The sequence below is a fragment of the Scardinius erythrophthalmus genome, assembly GCF_964197995.2.
Source record: "Scardinius erythrophthalmus genome assembly, chromosome: 14".
NCBI lineage: Eukaryota > Metazoa > Chordata > Actinopteri > Cypriniformes > Leuciscidae > Scardinius > Scardinius erythrophthalmus.
In genome coordinates this window covers 24,874,330-24,891,617 of record NC_138234.1, presented here as the reverse complement: position 1 = coordinate 24,891,617, position 17,288 = coordinate 24,874,330, and the positions used below count along the sequence as shown (strand labels likewise).

The window sequence follows — 17,288 nt, the reverse complement described above, 5'->3', positions numbered from 1 at the left end:
TAATATAATAAGTAAATGGTAGGTATCCTTATCAAAAAGAGACATGGGAGAGTATTATGCATTCTCAACATTTATTTTGCAAAAAACCTAAAGATCTTACTTAACAGTGTACAACAAAACAAAAATTAGCAGTGTAATAACTAGGGCTGTTTTCGACTAAGGATTTTCATAGTCGAATCTGATTTTTTTTATTTTGCCGTAGTCGACTGATAGTCGAACCTTTTTTTTTTTCTTTTTTTTAGATAGCAGCTAGATTTTTTCCATTTCAAACAAAAGAGCTAAAACACATATATCACACATTTATTATAATATTTCATAAACATGAGGAGCAATATGAGAGAGAAATTTGGTGATCGTTGTTTAGGTACATTAAACCACGTAAAGCTTTTTAACGCACATGAGAACCGCGTGGAGTCAACTCGCACATGAGAACCGCGTGGAGTCAGCTTTTTAACGCACATGAGAACCGCGTGGAGTCAACTCACAGCCGCTCCGCTGCCCTGCTGAAAATGTGAAGCAGAAACGCTTAATATCAGATAACGTCCATAATAATTGGACTCCGGGTTCGATTTTTTTTACCATTTTCAGTGGTTATGAGGAGCAATATGAGAGGGAAATTTGGTAATCGTTGTTTACATTAAACCACGTAAAGCTTTTTAACGCACATGAGAACCGTGTGGAGTCAAGGTCAACTCACAGCCGCTCCGCAGCCCTGCTGAAAATGTGAAGCAGATTTTTAAATACATTTTTATTTATTTACATTAGTAAGCTACAGGACATCGTCTTATAAAACATAACCTGCGCGAAAGCGAAAAAATAAATAAAAATGTACCCAGCCCTTCTGAAAAAGCGAATGCGTCTCTGTCCCCAGCACATTTCAAACCAAACTGACGCATGTATTCGACTATGAGGTTCATAGTCGAATCAGACCTCTCCGAATCGAATCGTCGAATCCATTAGAAGTCAGCCCTATTATTTAGAATTAGATATTATTGATGTAAATGCAGCCGTTCAAGGAACATAATTGATTTATTACGGTATTGACGGTATTAGAAAATCCATGTCGTGGCGCAATGTCACACCGGTGATGACTATGACACCGGTGTACCGCCCGCCCACCCCTAATTCATCCATCCATCCATCCATCCATCCATCCCTGTCTGTCTGTCTGTCTGTCTGTCTGTCTGTCTGTCTGTCTGTCTGTCCGTCCGTCCGTCCGTCCATCCATCCATCTATCTATCTATCCATTATCTATCCATCTATCTATCTATCTATCTATCTATCTATCTATCTATCTATCTATCTATCTATACATCCATCCATCCATCCATCTATACATCCATCCATTATCTATCTATCTATCTATCTATCTATCTATCTATCTATCTATCTATCTATCTATCTATCTATCTATCTATCTGTCATCCATCCATCCATTCATAATTGATTAATTTTACAAAATTAACACTGTTATTTTCCTGCTTATCTATGTGAGGATGCTTTGAAACAGTCTGTATTGTTTAAAGCTCTATATAAATATTTAAGATATTCAGTTGTCTTTACCTGGAGTGCATGCATTACCACTGGAAGAAGGAAGGCAACTGTCTTCCCAGAGCCCGTGTCTGCAGTGGCGATCACATCTCTGCCGGTTAAACCCACAGGAACCATCTGCATCTGGATGGGAGTGGGTGCCTCATAACCGGCCTTCTTCAGGTTGAGCCTGAGTGCTGTGGGAAAGTTACAGTGCTCGAACTCTATAATGGGTCTGCAGACCTCACTGCCAGCTGTCACTATTGCCAGCTCTGTTTGAACTCTCTTAACCTGCTCCTCAGTCAGTTCAGATATGAAACTATCCTCTTTGTAAGAGTAACTCTCAGTGTTTGACGCATTAGATGTCTTTGAACCCTCCTGTGGGTCTTTAGAAAATACCTTCTCGCCAAAACCCAAGCACATTTGAGCCAGATGACGAGCTTTACACTCCAGGCTACAGACATCATTGTCTGTTTTATCGCAGATGTATTCTCCATATCGACCGCACATGACGCACACAGGTTCTCCTGGCTCTGGCCATCTCTGGTTCTTCTTGAAGGACTTCACTGGTTCCTCCTCTTCATCAGACTCTATCTGAGCGGGTTCCTCCTCTTCATCAGACTCTATCTGAGCGGGTTCCTCCTCTGTTTCAATATTCGCAGTCTCGTCTAGAGGACAGAGGTCAGATGGAGATGTAGAAACAGTGTCTATGTCAGTTGGAGATGTAGAAGCAGTGTCTAGGTCAGATGGAGATGTAGAAACAGTGTCTTCAGGTGTCGTTTTGCTTCTCTTGCGGTTCTGCTGATGAGACTCAGGGGCTCTCTTGAGCTTTAGCGATCTCGGCATAAACATTTTCTGCCCACATTCACCACACAAATACTAACTAAAACAAAAGAAAAGAAAAATGATGGTTATATATATTGTGGAAACGCTTTATTTCAGAGATAACCCGAGATCTGTGAACGGAAGGGAACCGCTTCTAAAAAGTCGCGTAGATGTGACGTCATGTAAACATTACTGTAAAGCTGGGCATTGTAGTTTTTAAAGATTTAAGAACTCTGTAGCAATAACCTGAATATTGAACTACTTAGATTATAAACCATATATTTATATACATCTTCGCAAGATTTAAAGGTCAGTCAGATTATTTTCCTTTATTGAGACAAACACGAATTTTAGATTTATGAAATTGACCTGGACAAAGTATTGTACTAAAGTTTAATTAATGAAATACGATATCATTGTACTTATGATAACTGGTTATAAACAACAACAACAACAACTACAACGGAAATTATTTCTACAACAGAAATAATAATAATTTCATATCAAAAGTTATTATATCAGTTCATAATGCATATATATATATATATATATATATATATATATATATATATATATATATATATATATATATATATATATATATGTGTGAAGTCCATATAAGTCCCGTATAAAAGTTAATGCATTAAGATAAATATTTGACTTTATTGAAAAACATTTACCTGCGCTGTCTATTGTATTTTTGTGTGTTTATTAATTGCATACGACAATATTGTACTAATTATATCTGCTTATAATAATTAATAATTATTAGCCTATTATTATTTCACAATCAAAAGCCATATGTTTTTAATTTGTATATATCTTTGTATAATGTAATAATAATAATAATAATTGTATTATTAATTATATTTTAAGATTTTAGATTTTGGCGAACGGCGCATGTGCAGATGGATCAGCAGAAGGCTCGTGGTGGATACTGTATTTTCAGTTATTATTATTTATTTATTTTTTTTTACCGGCAGACCTCTCGACCAAACATTGTGAATTTTCCCTTAAAAAGGGGATAAATAAAGTTTATTTAATCTAAAGTTAATGATTTACGCCATCACACGCTTTTACTATTAACAAAATACAATAAATTGCATCAAGATTTTTATTAAAAATATATATTTCATTTGCATTTATATGTATTTAGAGCATATTAATAATATTATCATTATTAATATTATTATTAAATTGCACTGGATCCAGTGTCTAGTACAATTTCTGGCAGCTTTGGGTTGTTGGCGTGTTGGGCGGAGCGCGCATGCGCAGATGACTTAGTCTCACTCACTGCTGCAGGGAGCCCGACCGCAGGACGCTGGATGAATAGAGGGAGAATAACCGTAAATATCCAGATGGGAATATGTGGGCAGAGCATGGCGAGGTCCTAAACAAGACAAAGACTTTTTAGATAGCGACACTTCGCCCGCCTCATCTAAATCGGAACATGCGGGATTATTAAGAAGAAAAACAGCCGAATTCAAATGGGGTACCAGAATGGATGAAGCTCTATGGGCAGAACCCCACTTTTATTGCCGAATTTGATGTGAAAATAAGCCCAGCCGAGTGTTTTAACAGCGCTATGACACATGTATGGTACAAAATCTAATGTATATGTGAGAGATAAAAAGCAAAAAGTCAGCTTTGAGGCATTGAATTCCTTCGGAAAGATGTCATCGTTATGAGTAGCCTACTGGATGTGACACTGCCGCTGTGAATATGGGAGATCTGACCGACTCCAGGGACCCGAAAAAGACTTTCATTGTTCCTGCCATCAAGTCTTTTGATCATTATGATTTTAATAGAGCAAAAATCAGAGCAAGCCTCACATGGCTGGTGGCCAAAGCCTTTGGTACAGGTAGGTGGCGTGCTTCTCTTTCTCCACCGGCCATCATCTTTGTCTCTTGATTTCATTGCCAATGTGTTGCTTAGAATGCATTTGATATCAAATTGAAATAAAACTATATATATATATATATATTGATGCATATTATAATCAGAGGGCTAATGATTGCATTTTGCTCATGGAGTGAGTCTGACAGGATTTTGTATTATATTATTACATAATATTAATATTCAACAGTTGCAATATATAATTTCAAACTGCTTCATAAATAGCTGCTGTTTATTAATTGTATCCAGTACTGAATGTAATGTAAAATGTTATAATCCAACACTAACAAAACACATTCTGCCATGCTTTTTTCTTTTCTTTTTTTGTTTGGAAATGTAACATGGTAATACCTTGTAAATATCACAGTATGAATTCATATATGAATTTGCAAACAGTTGAGTATTAGCATGTAGTATTGGCAAAATCATTATTTGAATCATTATTAAAAATGATACACTTTATACAACATACACACTAAAACATGGTCTTGTGATGGCCTTTCTTATCTGGAAACTCAAACAAATCCTTGTGAAAAAGAAATCCACTTTAGCATACTTTTAAAATGAGAAATAACATACTTTAAAAGAATATACTCTAGTGCGAACTGAATGTAATGTTTCAGGACACAATTTTTTATGTTTTTTGTAATTAAATGAAAATGTATTATAGTTTATTATTAATTTATAGTACATTTATATTACATGCAATTAGTTGAACTTAAGAATGTTTTTGCCCCAATTAACCCTTCTGCGTCCTAATGGGCATTTTTGTCTTTTTCAGTTTTGTTTTTCATTTTTGTTAATGCCAACTGCATACATTTTGGCACAAGTGTGTATTTTTATTGGAATTTTACTACTTCACCCCCATAAATCTATTTTACACTTGTAACACAAAATAGTTCCACTCAGGACCTTAAGGACAAAATGCCCCCATTAAAACTGCAATTTTTAATCCCAGGGTCATTGATGCAGTCTTTGTTAGGCTTTCATTCTGTTGGCAAGGCTTCAAAATTGGTGTTTTTACTATTTTTTACCAGATGGTGCCATTTTCTCAGGTTTGGCCTATAAAGCAAACACTCGCTTTATTCCTGTTTTGTGCTTCTGCATATTATAGAGCCAAATTGGATGAATTATGCAGGTATAATTATGTGGGTGTGTTGGTATGGATGTCAGAGTGTGGTTTGTATATTATGTGTAATAAAAAAATTGTGTGTGCGTATAATATTTGAGAGAGGAAAGCTTTGCTGGCATCTAATTGGGAAAATTTGGTACTGTGCCCATACAAAATCTTACTGAAAGCTCTTTTGAGATCTCAACCTCAAATTTGGACCACAACTTGTTTAGATTAATGGACTTGATTTAGTTTTACATGTTTTTTTTAAATATATATTTTATATAAAATAATGTTCATAAATCATTTTCATAAACTTAAACCTCTATAACTTTTTGTTTCACTTCTTTAACTTTTGTTTTTTACTTCAACAAAAACTGACCCAAACTTAAGTCTGTGCACCAAAGCTTAACATTTTTATTAAAGTTTTTTGACATTTTTGTCTTCTAAGAACCTCAGAGTAACTTTTTTCAATGTCATAAATACTTCTTGATGCAATATTTCATAGGGTTCTGCTGAATGTACCGACAAGAATTTAAGTAAACTAAAATATACTTTAATGTCATTTCTATTGATAATTGTATGTCATGTATTTAACTCTCTGCTTCTGTTTGCATGGCGAACAAAAATGGCATTGTTTTTTTAATTTCGTTTAAATTGTATTATATTTTAGTTTGCTAATGTTTTTATTGAATATTTTGTATTTTTAGGGGATTTTATAGTACTAAATTATATTTATATGAAATATATATATTTTACAAAGCATGTTTTACTCTAAAACTATGAGAAAATCAAAGCCATAAATCTAGGTTAAACAAGTTTTGTTCCAAATTTAAGGTTGATATCTCAAAAAATGAGCTTTCTATACGATTTTGTTAGGGCGCAGTACCAAACGTTTCCACTAGATGATATTCGTCTCCTATTTGTTTCCAATACGGTTTCTAAACCGTGAACAATACAAGTGGGACTATTTTTTTCAGGAACGTTTAACCTTTTCGAATCATGTCCATAGCAAGGGCCAAATCCTTTACCAAGTTTCGTACCGTTCCGATGAAGTAAAAAATTTAAATTTACAATTTTTCAGTCAAAAATTACTGAAGAGCACCAGAGGGTTAAATGAAGTTGAATTTAGTTAATTTAAAATATAATATTGAATAACACACTACAGAATAACATAAATTATATTCAAGAACTTTACAAGTGCTTTAGTATGTTAGTCAACACCTTACAATAAGTGCACTTACACAAAGCTCAACAAAAGATTATTCGAACAATTATTTAAAATGTAAAGTCTTTTAATTTGACATTATTACAAAGTGCACATTTTAAAAATGTACTTAAGTGTTAAGAAACATAGTCATGAAAGTGTATGTCTTAAAGTACATTAAGTGGCCTTTTCATCAATATACTATCTGCAAGTACATTTTTTTAAATATATACTTTTAAGATTTGAAGTACAGTACACTACAAGTGCATATCCAATACACTTCTTTTTCATAAGGAGATTGACTCTCAGTGAAACTTGATATCAAAACATCAGTTAGAAAATCAATAAACAAAACCCAAAATGTGATATATGAGCCAGAGTTCAAAAGTGTTCATTGACACTGGTGAACAATGTGACAGATTGTCAGCTCATAGTTAGTCACTTTGTGTGCTAAATTTGACCATATGATGCTCATAAATATAATGAAGTTTCAAGCTTGACATCTAGATTGACAGATTGACGTCCGTGTTTATTCGCTCGCTAGTAAGTCACTGAACTGTATGTTTAGTTTAACATTGTGCAGACCCGTTGTGATTGGCTAACTGATGTATCCACCAGCCATCTGGTCTCCTTTAGGTCCTCTCATTAAAATGCACAGTCAGGTCTTCAGCCCCATGTGCGACGCAAATGACAACTCTTCCTGTCAGAATGGTTATTGTTTAGCATCTCTGATTTAAAGTGACCTTAAACTCGAAGAACAAAACACTGAACTCCAGGGTGAGGATATGGAAATGCTCAGTAGTTTGATTGACAGGCCTTAAAGGGTGTTGTTGACCCATTTGTTGACTTGTCTTGAGGTGTAAATTAAGGAGAGATGATAGTACAACTGATAAAAGGCTGTTTCTCCACAATGAATGATTTAAACAACACATTTCAGACCACAATAGTAATATTTGAAACATAATAGGGCTTTAAATTAATATATGTATGATGCCGCCAGTGAAATGAAATACAACTGGTTATTTGAATGAATGAGTGGTCAGCTTAAAGTCCATAAAAGCTTTTCCATTGATCCAGTTTGGTCAGTTGGGACAGATAGAGATAATAAATTGCTCATTTAATGGCATGCACTCTGTTCTCTTTCCATCTCCTGAATGCATTCTTTCTTGATTGCACGTTAGATTCTGAAAACTGAACATTTTACTTCTTAATTGTGAAAATTAATGTGAAATAAAACTCAGGCCTAGGTGTACATGACTTTCTTCTGTCAGCCAAACACAGTCAGTTATATTTATAAAAAATCTTGCTCTTTCCAGTTGTATAATGTCATTGAATAGTGCCTGAGTTTTTGAAGCTCCAAAAAGTGCATCCGTCCTTCATAAAAGTAATCCATATGTCTCCAGTGGGTTAATAAACACCTTCTCATTTTGGGACAGAGGTCAACCGTCTGCCAGAACTCGACTCTCAACGCACATATGGCCTGGAAGTTTATAGTTCAGATATAAACACTGATGTCAAAATAGAGCAAATCACCTTTTGAAGTAGCCTGGAAATCCAGACCTAAATCTGAAAGATTAATGGTCTGGCGTTGACTAATGAAAATCGGCCAGCTCGAGGGGCGGCACCAAGCATGCGTTTGAAAATCTCACTGCACACAATTGGATAACACTACGACCAATCACAACAAGCCCCATTCGCTTAGCTATTTAGACTCTTGCCGTATCCGGTCAGCAAAACAGCAAAAACGTCCTTCTTGCAAAGGAACGATTCGAGCGGCGTCTTCTGTTCCTCTTTTAGATAAAAAGCCAAGTCTAACTCGTTCATTGTAGCGGCCAAAGTCGTTTCAAACAACTGGTGTTCATCCAGAGCCATCTTGCAATGTTTACTAATGACTTCGACGTCACAGCGCTGTCGTCATCTCGCCTCTGGCCCGCCTATATCAGATAACCCGATGTGATTGGTGCAGCTCAGATCGAGGGGCATATTTAATGAGCATCATTACTCGACGCCAGAGTAAACTCGCTGTGCAAATTCAACTTGTGCTCTCGCGAGAACTCTGGATTTCCAGGGTACTTTTATAGCAAATGGTGCTTTAAATAACGGTTGTATCAATTACATTTTACCAGTAGGTTGGCGACAAGTGACTGTTAAAAATGTATTTGTCAGTGAATCATTCATTCAAGAGATTCGTTCAAAAGCGCTAATTCATCCAGTGATGAAGTCTTTATGTGTGAGTCAATGAATCATTTATTCATTCAAATCAATTATTTTTAAAATATTCATTCTTATTAATATATATATATATGTTTTAAAGGGATAGTTCGCCCAAAAATGATATTTAACCCATGATTTACTCACCCTCAAGCCGTTCGAGATGCATATGTCAATCTTTTTTCAGACGAACACATTTTCAGTTATTTTTGAAAATGTCTTAGATCTTTCAGTGGTTATAATGTGCAGTTATGGGGTCCACCTCCTTCAAGTCCCAAAATGTGCTACATTCTTCACAAAAGTAATCCATCCGGCTCCAGGGGGATAAACGAAGGCCTTCTGAGGGTAATCCGTGCGGTTTTGTCGTAAAAATATACATATTTAAAACTTTAGAAAATAAAATAACTGGCTTCCGGTAGCGGTCGACGCGCGTTCACGGAGATGGATGCTGGCGTATGACGTAGGACGTAGCGTAGGAAGCGCCGTGACGTATTTTTGCCTAAACATGTTTTTCTTAAAACAATTTAATTACATCAAAGACTGTGAAATGTGACGACGCAAATGAATCATGAATCTGATTCACTTTTGAACGACTTCACAGATGTTACCAAATGCAGTGGACTCGCAGAAATTAATTACAAAGTGTATTAAAATCATTGGAATATTTACAATATTGCTTAATTGTATATTGCCAGCTAAATCATTGTGAATATACCATGATTATTGGACGTATTGTTCAGAATATAAACACCTGTGCAGTTCCTCTCTCGCCTTCTGTGTTTCTCCATCTGTCTTTGATGAAGCTCGTGAGGAGCTCCTGGCTACATACGTATGGCAGGGGAATCGATCTGCCTCTCTATTGTTGCCATGGCAACCGCGGGCCGGCTCCACACACTCATATTTTTGACTTACATTGTCAACGCCTTGTGGCTCTGATACCATCAGTGAAATGTTTGATCTATTGTTTTATGATAAAGATCCATTTAAAAACCTTTCATGATAGCTATTAAGTAACATTTAAGATAGTTTCCATTTCATTTTTTTCCACGTCTAGATAGAGTGGTTCAAATCTTTTTTATCATAACCACAATCAGGTTCAATCATGAAATTGAAACCATGTGCAGGTAATAAGGATGTGCGCGGGCTCTCAAGCGTTCTCTCAAACTCTCACCCTTCTCCATAAATAGCTAAACATCTCGGTTCTCCATGGATACTGTGACCTCATTCGGATCTGTGAACCCATTTATTCTGTCAGCGTGTTAACTCATGATTATGATATTTTTGATATTGTAGCTGTTTGGTAGACACGGCTAGACCTCGCTTCCTTTAGGGCTGTCTCCTTTCCCTCATCTTCCCGGGTGAGAGTAAATGACACCTTGCACCGAGGATCGGAAAACACCAAGCCGAGTTTTAGCCATGTTTAGCTGTTCTGGAGATGAAAAGTAAAGTACTTAGATCTTTGAAATTCAGAAAAAAAATCTGGCCGACTGTAAGTGCAAAAAGCAATATTAATCAATTTCACCAGATTCTTTTGTGAATTTTGCAATCAAAATGTCAAATTTTGCGGCAGTAATTTCCAGAATTAGGAAAATTTGCATATACAAGCAAAATGCAGAAAGCTTATTTTTTTAATCTTTCCAAAAACATATTGTTATTTTTGTAATTATTATAATTTTTTTTGGTTTCAAAAATAAGAACAGTGCAAGTACCGCTAATTCCGCATTTTTATTTTCCACATCTTATTTTCTCATTCATGCATGTTTCTTTATTACACAAATTTGTCAGTGACTGAAAGTAGTACTGTGTTTTTTGCGCTTATTTTGCAGTTAAATGGCGAATAATGCTGGATTGCAGAAAAAGTGACATTTTGTCCACAATCGTGGAATCGCGAAAAACTGGTGGACTGATTAATATGATTAATATTATGTATGGTATTTAGGTTTAAATACCAATGCTGATAAGCTGATAATTATTTTTTGTTATGGCCAATAACCAATAAATAGCCGATAATACAATTCTGTACTATTTTGTCTGATTAAATATAAAAAATAAACCACTAAAAACTTAAATCCATCTTTGTAAATGCTGCATGTGAATTTTGTTCCATATTTTTTCATTCATACTTTGTCAATAACTTCAAGAAGTACTGTGCTGTTTGCAATTATTTTGCAGTCAAGTGGTAAATATTGGATAGTTTTTGTGTTTCGCTATCGCGGAACCGTGGAAAACTGGAGGGACTGGTTAATATTATGAATATTATGTACTATTTAGGTTTAAATACCAAAGCTGATAAGCTGATAATTATGTATTATTTAAGTTATGGACGAAAAAAACAATAAATACAATTCTATACTGTCTAAATAAATAATAAACTAAAATCAATATTTCTAAATGCTATAAGTGAATTTAGGCATCACAGCATTGTGATAACTGGTGTGACATCATTTTGAACAAAATCAGGCAAAAAACGAAGTTCGTTTGGTATTCTTCAGGAGTTCGAAACAGCTGCCAAAGCAAACGCTCCGGAAAAGTTTGCTCTGGCTAGTAAACACCTTTGTACCGTCATTGGTCAATGGTGATTTTGTAATAGGTAGGTATTACAAGGCTAATACCTTGTAATTATGTATTAGAGGCTCTGCATTCCTTGACAGGGAAAATATACATATTTACATATTCACCTAAACACCACTCTCATCAGTGTCGGGATATTTGCTAACAGTATACCGCTGGTCATGTATTTCGAACTTATTACCCCTAAGTGAAGAAGGAAAAAGGACTTTGCTGTGAGTAAATCAGGACCTTTAGATGTCAGCAATGTAGCGGTAACTGTTGTTCTGTCATCTTGCAGACAGCGTTCCAGAAGACCTGAAAGAGCCCTTCTACAGGGACCAGTACGAGCAGGAGCACCTGAAGCCTCCAGTGGCCGATCTGCTGCTGTCGGCTGAGCTGTACTGTCGAGCAGGAAGTCTGATTCTGAAGAGCGACGCCGTCAAACCTCTGCTGGGTCATGACGCCGTCATCCAGGCTCTGGCTCAGAAGGGCCTGTACGTCACCGACCAGGAGAGACTGGTGACCGAGAGAGACCTGCAAAAGAAACCCATTCAGATGGTGAGAGAACCCTTTTACACATGTTATTATTGGGTTATTATTGCCAGTATTAGATTCAAAGGTGCCGGTAAAGGGACAAATATCAGTTTCTTAAAGTGGTGGTATAATGCCCTTTTCACAAGATGTAAAATAAGTTTTTGATGTCCCCAGAGTGTGTATGTGAAGTTTTAGCTCAAAATACCCCACAGATATTTTTATATAGCATGTTAAAATTGTCAATTTTTGAGGGTGAGCAAAAACGCACCGTTTTGTGTCTGTTCCTTTAAATGCAAATGAGCTGCTGCTCCCGGCACAGAGGGCGGAGCTTCAACAGCTCGTGTCCTTTTACCTCACACAGACATGCACTGAAAATTTCAAAAACTTTTAGCCTTTTATGTTCAAAGTGGAGTCAGAAAGATGAGACTCAAGAAGAAGTGACAACATGTAGAATCCAACAGGACATTTCTGAATGGTTAGTTGATGAATTTATGTAGCTTACTTGTAGTTATCTTCTAGTCGTTGATTAGCATATTCTGTCTTGATAATCTATAAATCATGTTCCGGGGGGCGGGGTTTATGTAAATTTTAGGGTTGGTGATGTCACTAACCCAGGAGGAAGCTTGTGTAGTCCCTACCAGCCGTTTGTGGTAGTCCTTAAAAAGCTATTTCTTTAAAAGCAATTATCTCAATTTGCTTTGAACTTTGAGCGTTGTACTTTGCAGATGTTGTTTATGCCCAAACAGCAACATTACACACTAACTAAAGAAAAAAAATTGAAATCATAATCAACCACCCCTTTAACTGAATTTTGGCTAAACCCTAGATTATGTTGGAGCTTTGGCGCGGCAATTGGTGCTAATGTAGGTTCTGTGGATTTGAGTCTGGCTTAATAAATAAAATAGCCACACAAAATCCTGCATCACTGAAAATGATGAATTGCATTGGCCTATATTAATGTTTTTAAATTATCAGTCTGCCAGATTTGAATTATCCGATATTTTTTTTGACTTTCGAATGTGGTTCTCAATTTGTTACATATCCGACTGGCATCTATTTAAGATAAATCCCACCTTTGAAAGGCATATGAAAACAAATTTACATGTTTGTCGACACCTTTTCATTCACACCTTTTTTCTCACCCCATCCTACATTATATTTGTTATTCTGTGTTAAGCAGAAATACTACTAGAGATGCGCTGATATTAAAATGATGCCCGATACGATAAACAAATTGATTATTTACTGATAAATAACCGATATTAAAATTAATTGTATGCAATTTTGTCTATATAAATAAAAAGTAAAACAGTAAAAAACTGCAATCAATCATTTTGCCATCACAACATTATATACAGTATGAAAATGAATATTAATTTAGGATTTTACAATGTTTTGAAAAATAGTGTTTCAAAAACACTCCTAAACTTTTAAGCCAGTGTTATTTATATACTATTATAATTTTTTTTTATATTTTGAGTTAGCTTTTATTTTTATATTTTCAGTTTTCATTTAAGTTCATTTTGTTATGTGCCATCTTTATTTTATTTTTTTTATGTTTCTATTTAGCTTATATTTATTTGTATTTTAGTTTTAGTTTTAGTATTTTTAGTAGTTCAACAAACTTTTAGTTCAGTTACTTGCCAAGGCGTCATTTTTAACTTTCGTTTATTTTTATTTTTTAATTTTTTTTCAGTATTTATTTTATTTCAACATTATTTATAAAAAATGAAATGGTTAAGTTAAGGGGTTACTTCACCTCCGGGAAGATGAATGTGTATTTAAAATAGGTCATTTAAGTAGAAGAAATGTGAAGAAATTTTTGAATTTGGAGCTTTCTAGACTGAGAAAAGCCAGAAAATGTATTTTTGGCTTATGTGGATGAAAGACAACAACTCCCAGAATGCACTTGCTTCGCTGCCTTAGGAGGTAACGCCTACCGGTAAGAGTGTACAGTTGAAAACAACAACAAGGCTAGCTAGTCTACGTGATGAGTTTGCCAGGGATTTACAGATCGCCCAAAATGTCCGGGATTCGGCTTTTGCGTTCTACAGTCGCCATTCATTCATCATGTTTACTGTGGCGAGCGAGCAGGACGAGGCTGACGGCCGCGGGAGAACGGCGTGAGGCCGGTGGTGTCATTACTGCGACGCGCCGGTCTAGTAATCTCTCACGGAGGAGCGGGAATTTTCTTAGCAATGTTAAAACGCACATCAACCGATCACTTGTTTAGCGTTCATGTAAACACTACATTCAAATTCACCAATCGGAATGAATTCAGTTAGATTGAAACAAGAGGTGTGTATGTAAACAATGAATGGCGACCGCAGAAAGCAAAAGCCGAATCCCGGACATTTTGAACGATCTCGCCCGCCGGACAAGTCCGGGAAAAGGAGGATGTAACCTCTACTTACTCAGCTTTCTCCTACTATTCAGCTTTCTCCACAGAACAAGAGCCTGCTAGCTTAGCTTCCAAAGAAAGACGGCTGATACTGTGTACATTCTGTGAGTGAGATCCCTCCCTCTATGGGCGTGCTGAAGACATGCGGAACAACGCCATCTACTGGCTGTAGTCTTTAACCTCTGGCCAGAAAATCCTCCGATGACGCAAAATGACGATTTTTGCGTCATCGGAGGATTTTTTTCCAGACAAAAAATACATAAATCTCTTGTCTCAGGGGGATATGAGGGTGGAAAGCATGGTAATTCGAAAATACTACAGGTTTTCTACTAATACAAAGCTTAATGCTAAATCCTGAAGTATCCCTTTAACGACAACAACACTTTAAGTGAGCGATAGATGACAACAAAGGTGTTCTAAATTTCGGCCACTATTCAATATGGTACAGGTCTATCTTGCCTCCCTAGGAAGTGCGTCACGTTACTGAAGTAAAATGTGTTGTTTCGTACTTTCGTGTTGTCTTTAAACCAAAAGCAGCTTTTGAAAGGCCCAGAATGTGCATTGGATAGACAACTCTCTGTTTTATGTTTTTTATTTTGTCAATGTGTTTAATTAAAGACATATTTTGGGCTCATAGCATCTGCTTTAAAGATATAAAGAGTGCTGTTGTTGTGTGAGTGACTTCCTGTTGATATTTAATTACCGCGCCGCTGTTTGCTGTGCCTCTGGCTTCCTCAGCCTCGACGGAGCACATATCATCGCAAACAATCTCTTCGCTGCGTGAATAACGATTTTGCATAGTGCCAATAATGATACTTGTTACAATATTCTGTGCTCCCCATGACAAATTGATTATTTTTATTATATTAAGTGATCACATTGCTCGGCTGGTAGTTATTTCTCTACAATTTAGAGTCCCAGAGCTATTGTTTCTGCATGTAGCTGAACGCATAGCAGCGTTCATTGATTCAGGCTTGTATGGCTTGATCTCTTCTACAGACCAATGAACGTTTCAGCACCTTGAACTCACAGGCCACAAATCCTCATTAGCATCAGAAAGCCGTCCATCTGTCTGCTGTTCTACTCCAGCTCTGCTACTGTAAGCTGCCTGACTACAAGATCTGTCAGTCTTCCCGTGCTCAACTTTAACCTGTTTAGCCTCGCGCCGTGGGTTGTTTGGCTATGGCTTTGTGGCGGCCCCGTTTTGAGAAAATGCTGCTGTCTTTAAATCATAGTGTAGAAATGTTTTATGCTTCCATTGGGTTATTATTGGCAGAATTAGACTCACTGAGGTGTCGTAAAAGACCCATATCTCAGTTTCTTAGCTGCATTTTGGCTTTTCAACTAATATCCCTGAAGTTAAACCCTGGATTATGTTGGAGCTTTGGCGCGGTGATTGGTGCTAGTGTAGGTAATGTGGGTTTGAGTCTGGCTTGTGAATTTTATAAAATAGCCAAAAAAAAAACTGCATCACTGAAATTATGGATTGTATTGGCCTATTAGTGTTTATTAGTCTAGTAGTCAGTCTGCCAGCATTTAGGGCTCTATGATTTCCACAATGTGGAAAATGCGGACGGAATCTCGGAAAACTGAATTTACTGTATAACATGGAATTTGTCAAAAAAAAATTCTAAATAAATCAAAAATAGGTCAGTACACTTAAAAAAAATCTCGATATAGACTAGTGTCTGTGAATATTAAACCGCAAAAAGACTTGAATTTGAACCCTGCATGTTCTGCGTGTCTCTGAACGGCACAGAAGATGTGCTGATTCATTTACCACACATACACTGAAGCACACGTGACGCTCGCGGTGTTTTTAGCCTCTGCCCTCTCACTATATGAGGACATGAATGCATGAACTTCATCTCAAGAGCTGCTCTGAGAGTCAATTCATGAGCATTTTACAGTTTTATTTGAGAAAATCTATCGTCACAAAGAAATCCAAAGGTCTACATGGCAACATGTCAAAATAAAAGTCCGGTTTAACTTAAAGCTACACTGTTAATTATACGTTTTCATTAATGTGTAATCACTTCAACCAACTAATCAAGTATTCTCGTAAGCGTATAATCTGCCATTTATAATACATACGAGCGAGTCCCTCGAATGGCGGCAGCCATGTTGCGCCTCCATCTTGAAAACACATTAGACAAAGAGGGACATACCTGGAAATTCAAGCTTCGCCTTTCGCGTTTTGACACTCAGTGGCACCGTGACGAATGCAAGGGGGAGATTACTCGCGAATGCCGGCAGATTTGAAATAATACGGCCACCGTAGGAGTTAAAACGCCCTCAGAATGGGAGGGGCTAGAAAGTAATATTCAGTTGGTAGTCATATACAATTTCACCGCTAGATGGGAGAAAATCCTTACACAGTGTAAATTGTGACAGAAACTGGGCTCCATATTGTGACTAAAAGAGTGCAAAAATATTAATTTGCGAGTGATTTTTTTTTTGGTGAGATCACCACTGTTAATAAAATAAGACGGCACGAAGCAAAGTTGCATTGGAAAAAACCTCACTGAGTTCGAGCGAGCGCCAAAATAAACACGGGAACAGCAAGGATCAGCATTCCGTGTCAGAAACGCATGTCAAACCAAAAAATATCAAGCTTTTTCAAAGCCCTCATCTCATGGAGATGTGTCAATGAATGAACATGCAAGAACTGTAAAAGTACAGGGAGGAAGTGGATAAACAGATATCAGCTGTGTGGACACAAACTAATAGTTAACAATTCTCGTTTTTAATTGATACTGAAAATGAGTCGTATTCTCAATATCTTTTCAATATTACTGGTTATCAATAAGACTTTTATATCTTTATATATTTATTCACTAAAATTGCTGCATTTAGAGCCAGTTTACTTGGCTTATCTCCTGTTCTTTTGGGATGAAGTTGATAGGACACTGCTTTGGTTTTGATGACCGAGTCCTGCTGTTTTGCAGAAACCACACACATTAATAAGGTTTGACTGCACCAATTGAACGACTGCGGCGGTTTACCATCAATAATTCAGCGGG

General features: G+C 36.5%; 2 protein-coding genes across 2 annotated transcripts in view; one reads left to right on the top strand and one right to left on the bottom strand.

Annotated features, from left to right (window-relative positions):
- ddx59 (DEAD (Asp-Glu-Ala-Asp) box polypeptide 59) overlaps positions 1-2,551 on the bottom strand; it is an 8,984-nt gene extending 6,433 nt beyond the window's left edge. The window contains exon 1 of the mRNA XM_081384166.1: positions 1,564-2,551. Coding sequence (XP_081240292.1) covers positions 1,564-2,382 — 819 coding nt within the window. The 5' untranslated portion in view covers positions 2,383-2,551. The remainder of the gene's footprint in view (positions 1-1,563) is intronic.
- Positions 2,552-3,725: 1,174 nt separating this feature from the next.
- The window catches only part of camsap2a (calmodulin regulated spectrin-associated protein family, member 2a), a 39,024-nt gene continuing 25,461 nt past the window's right edge, over positions 3,726-17,288 (top strand). Inside the window, exons 1-2 of the mRNA XM_081384381.1 lie at positions 3,726-4,216; positions 11,629-11,888. Coding sequence (XP_081240507.1) covers positions 4,078-4,216; positions 11,629-11,888 — 399 coding nt within the window. The 5' untranslated portion in view covers positions 3,726-4,077. The remainder of the gene's footprint in view (positions 4,217-11,628; positions 11,889-17,288) is intronic.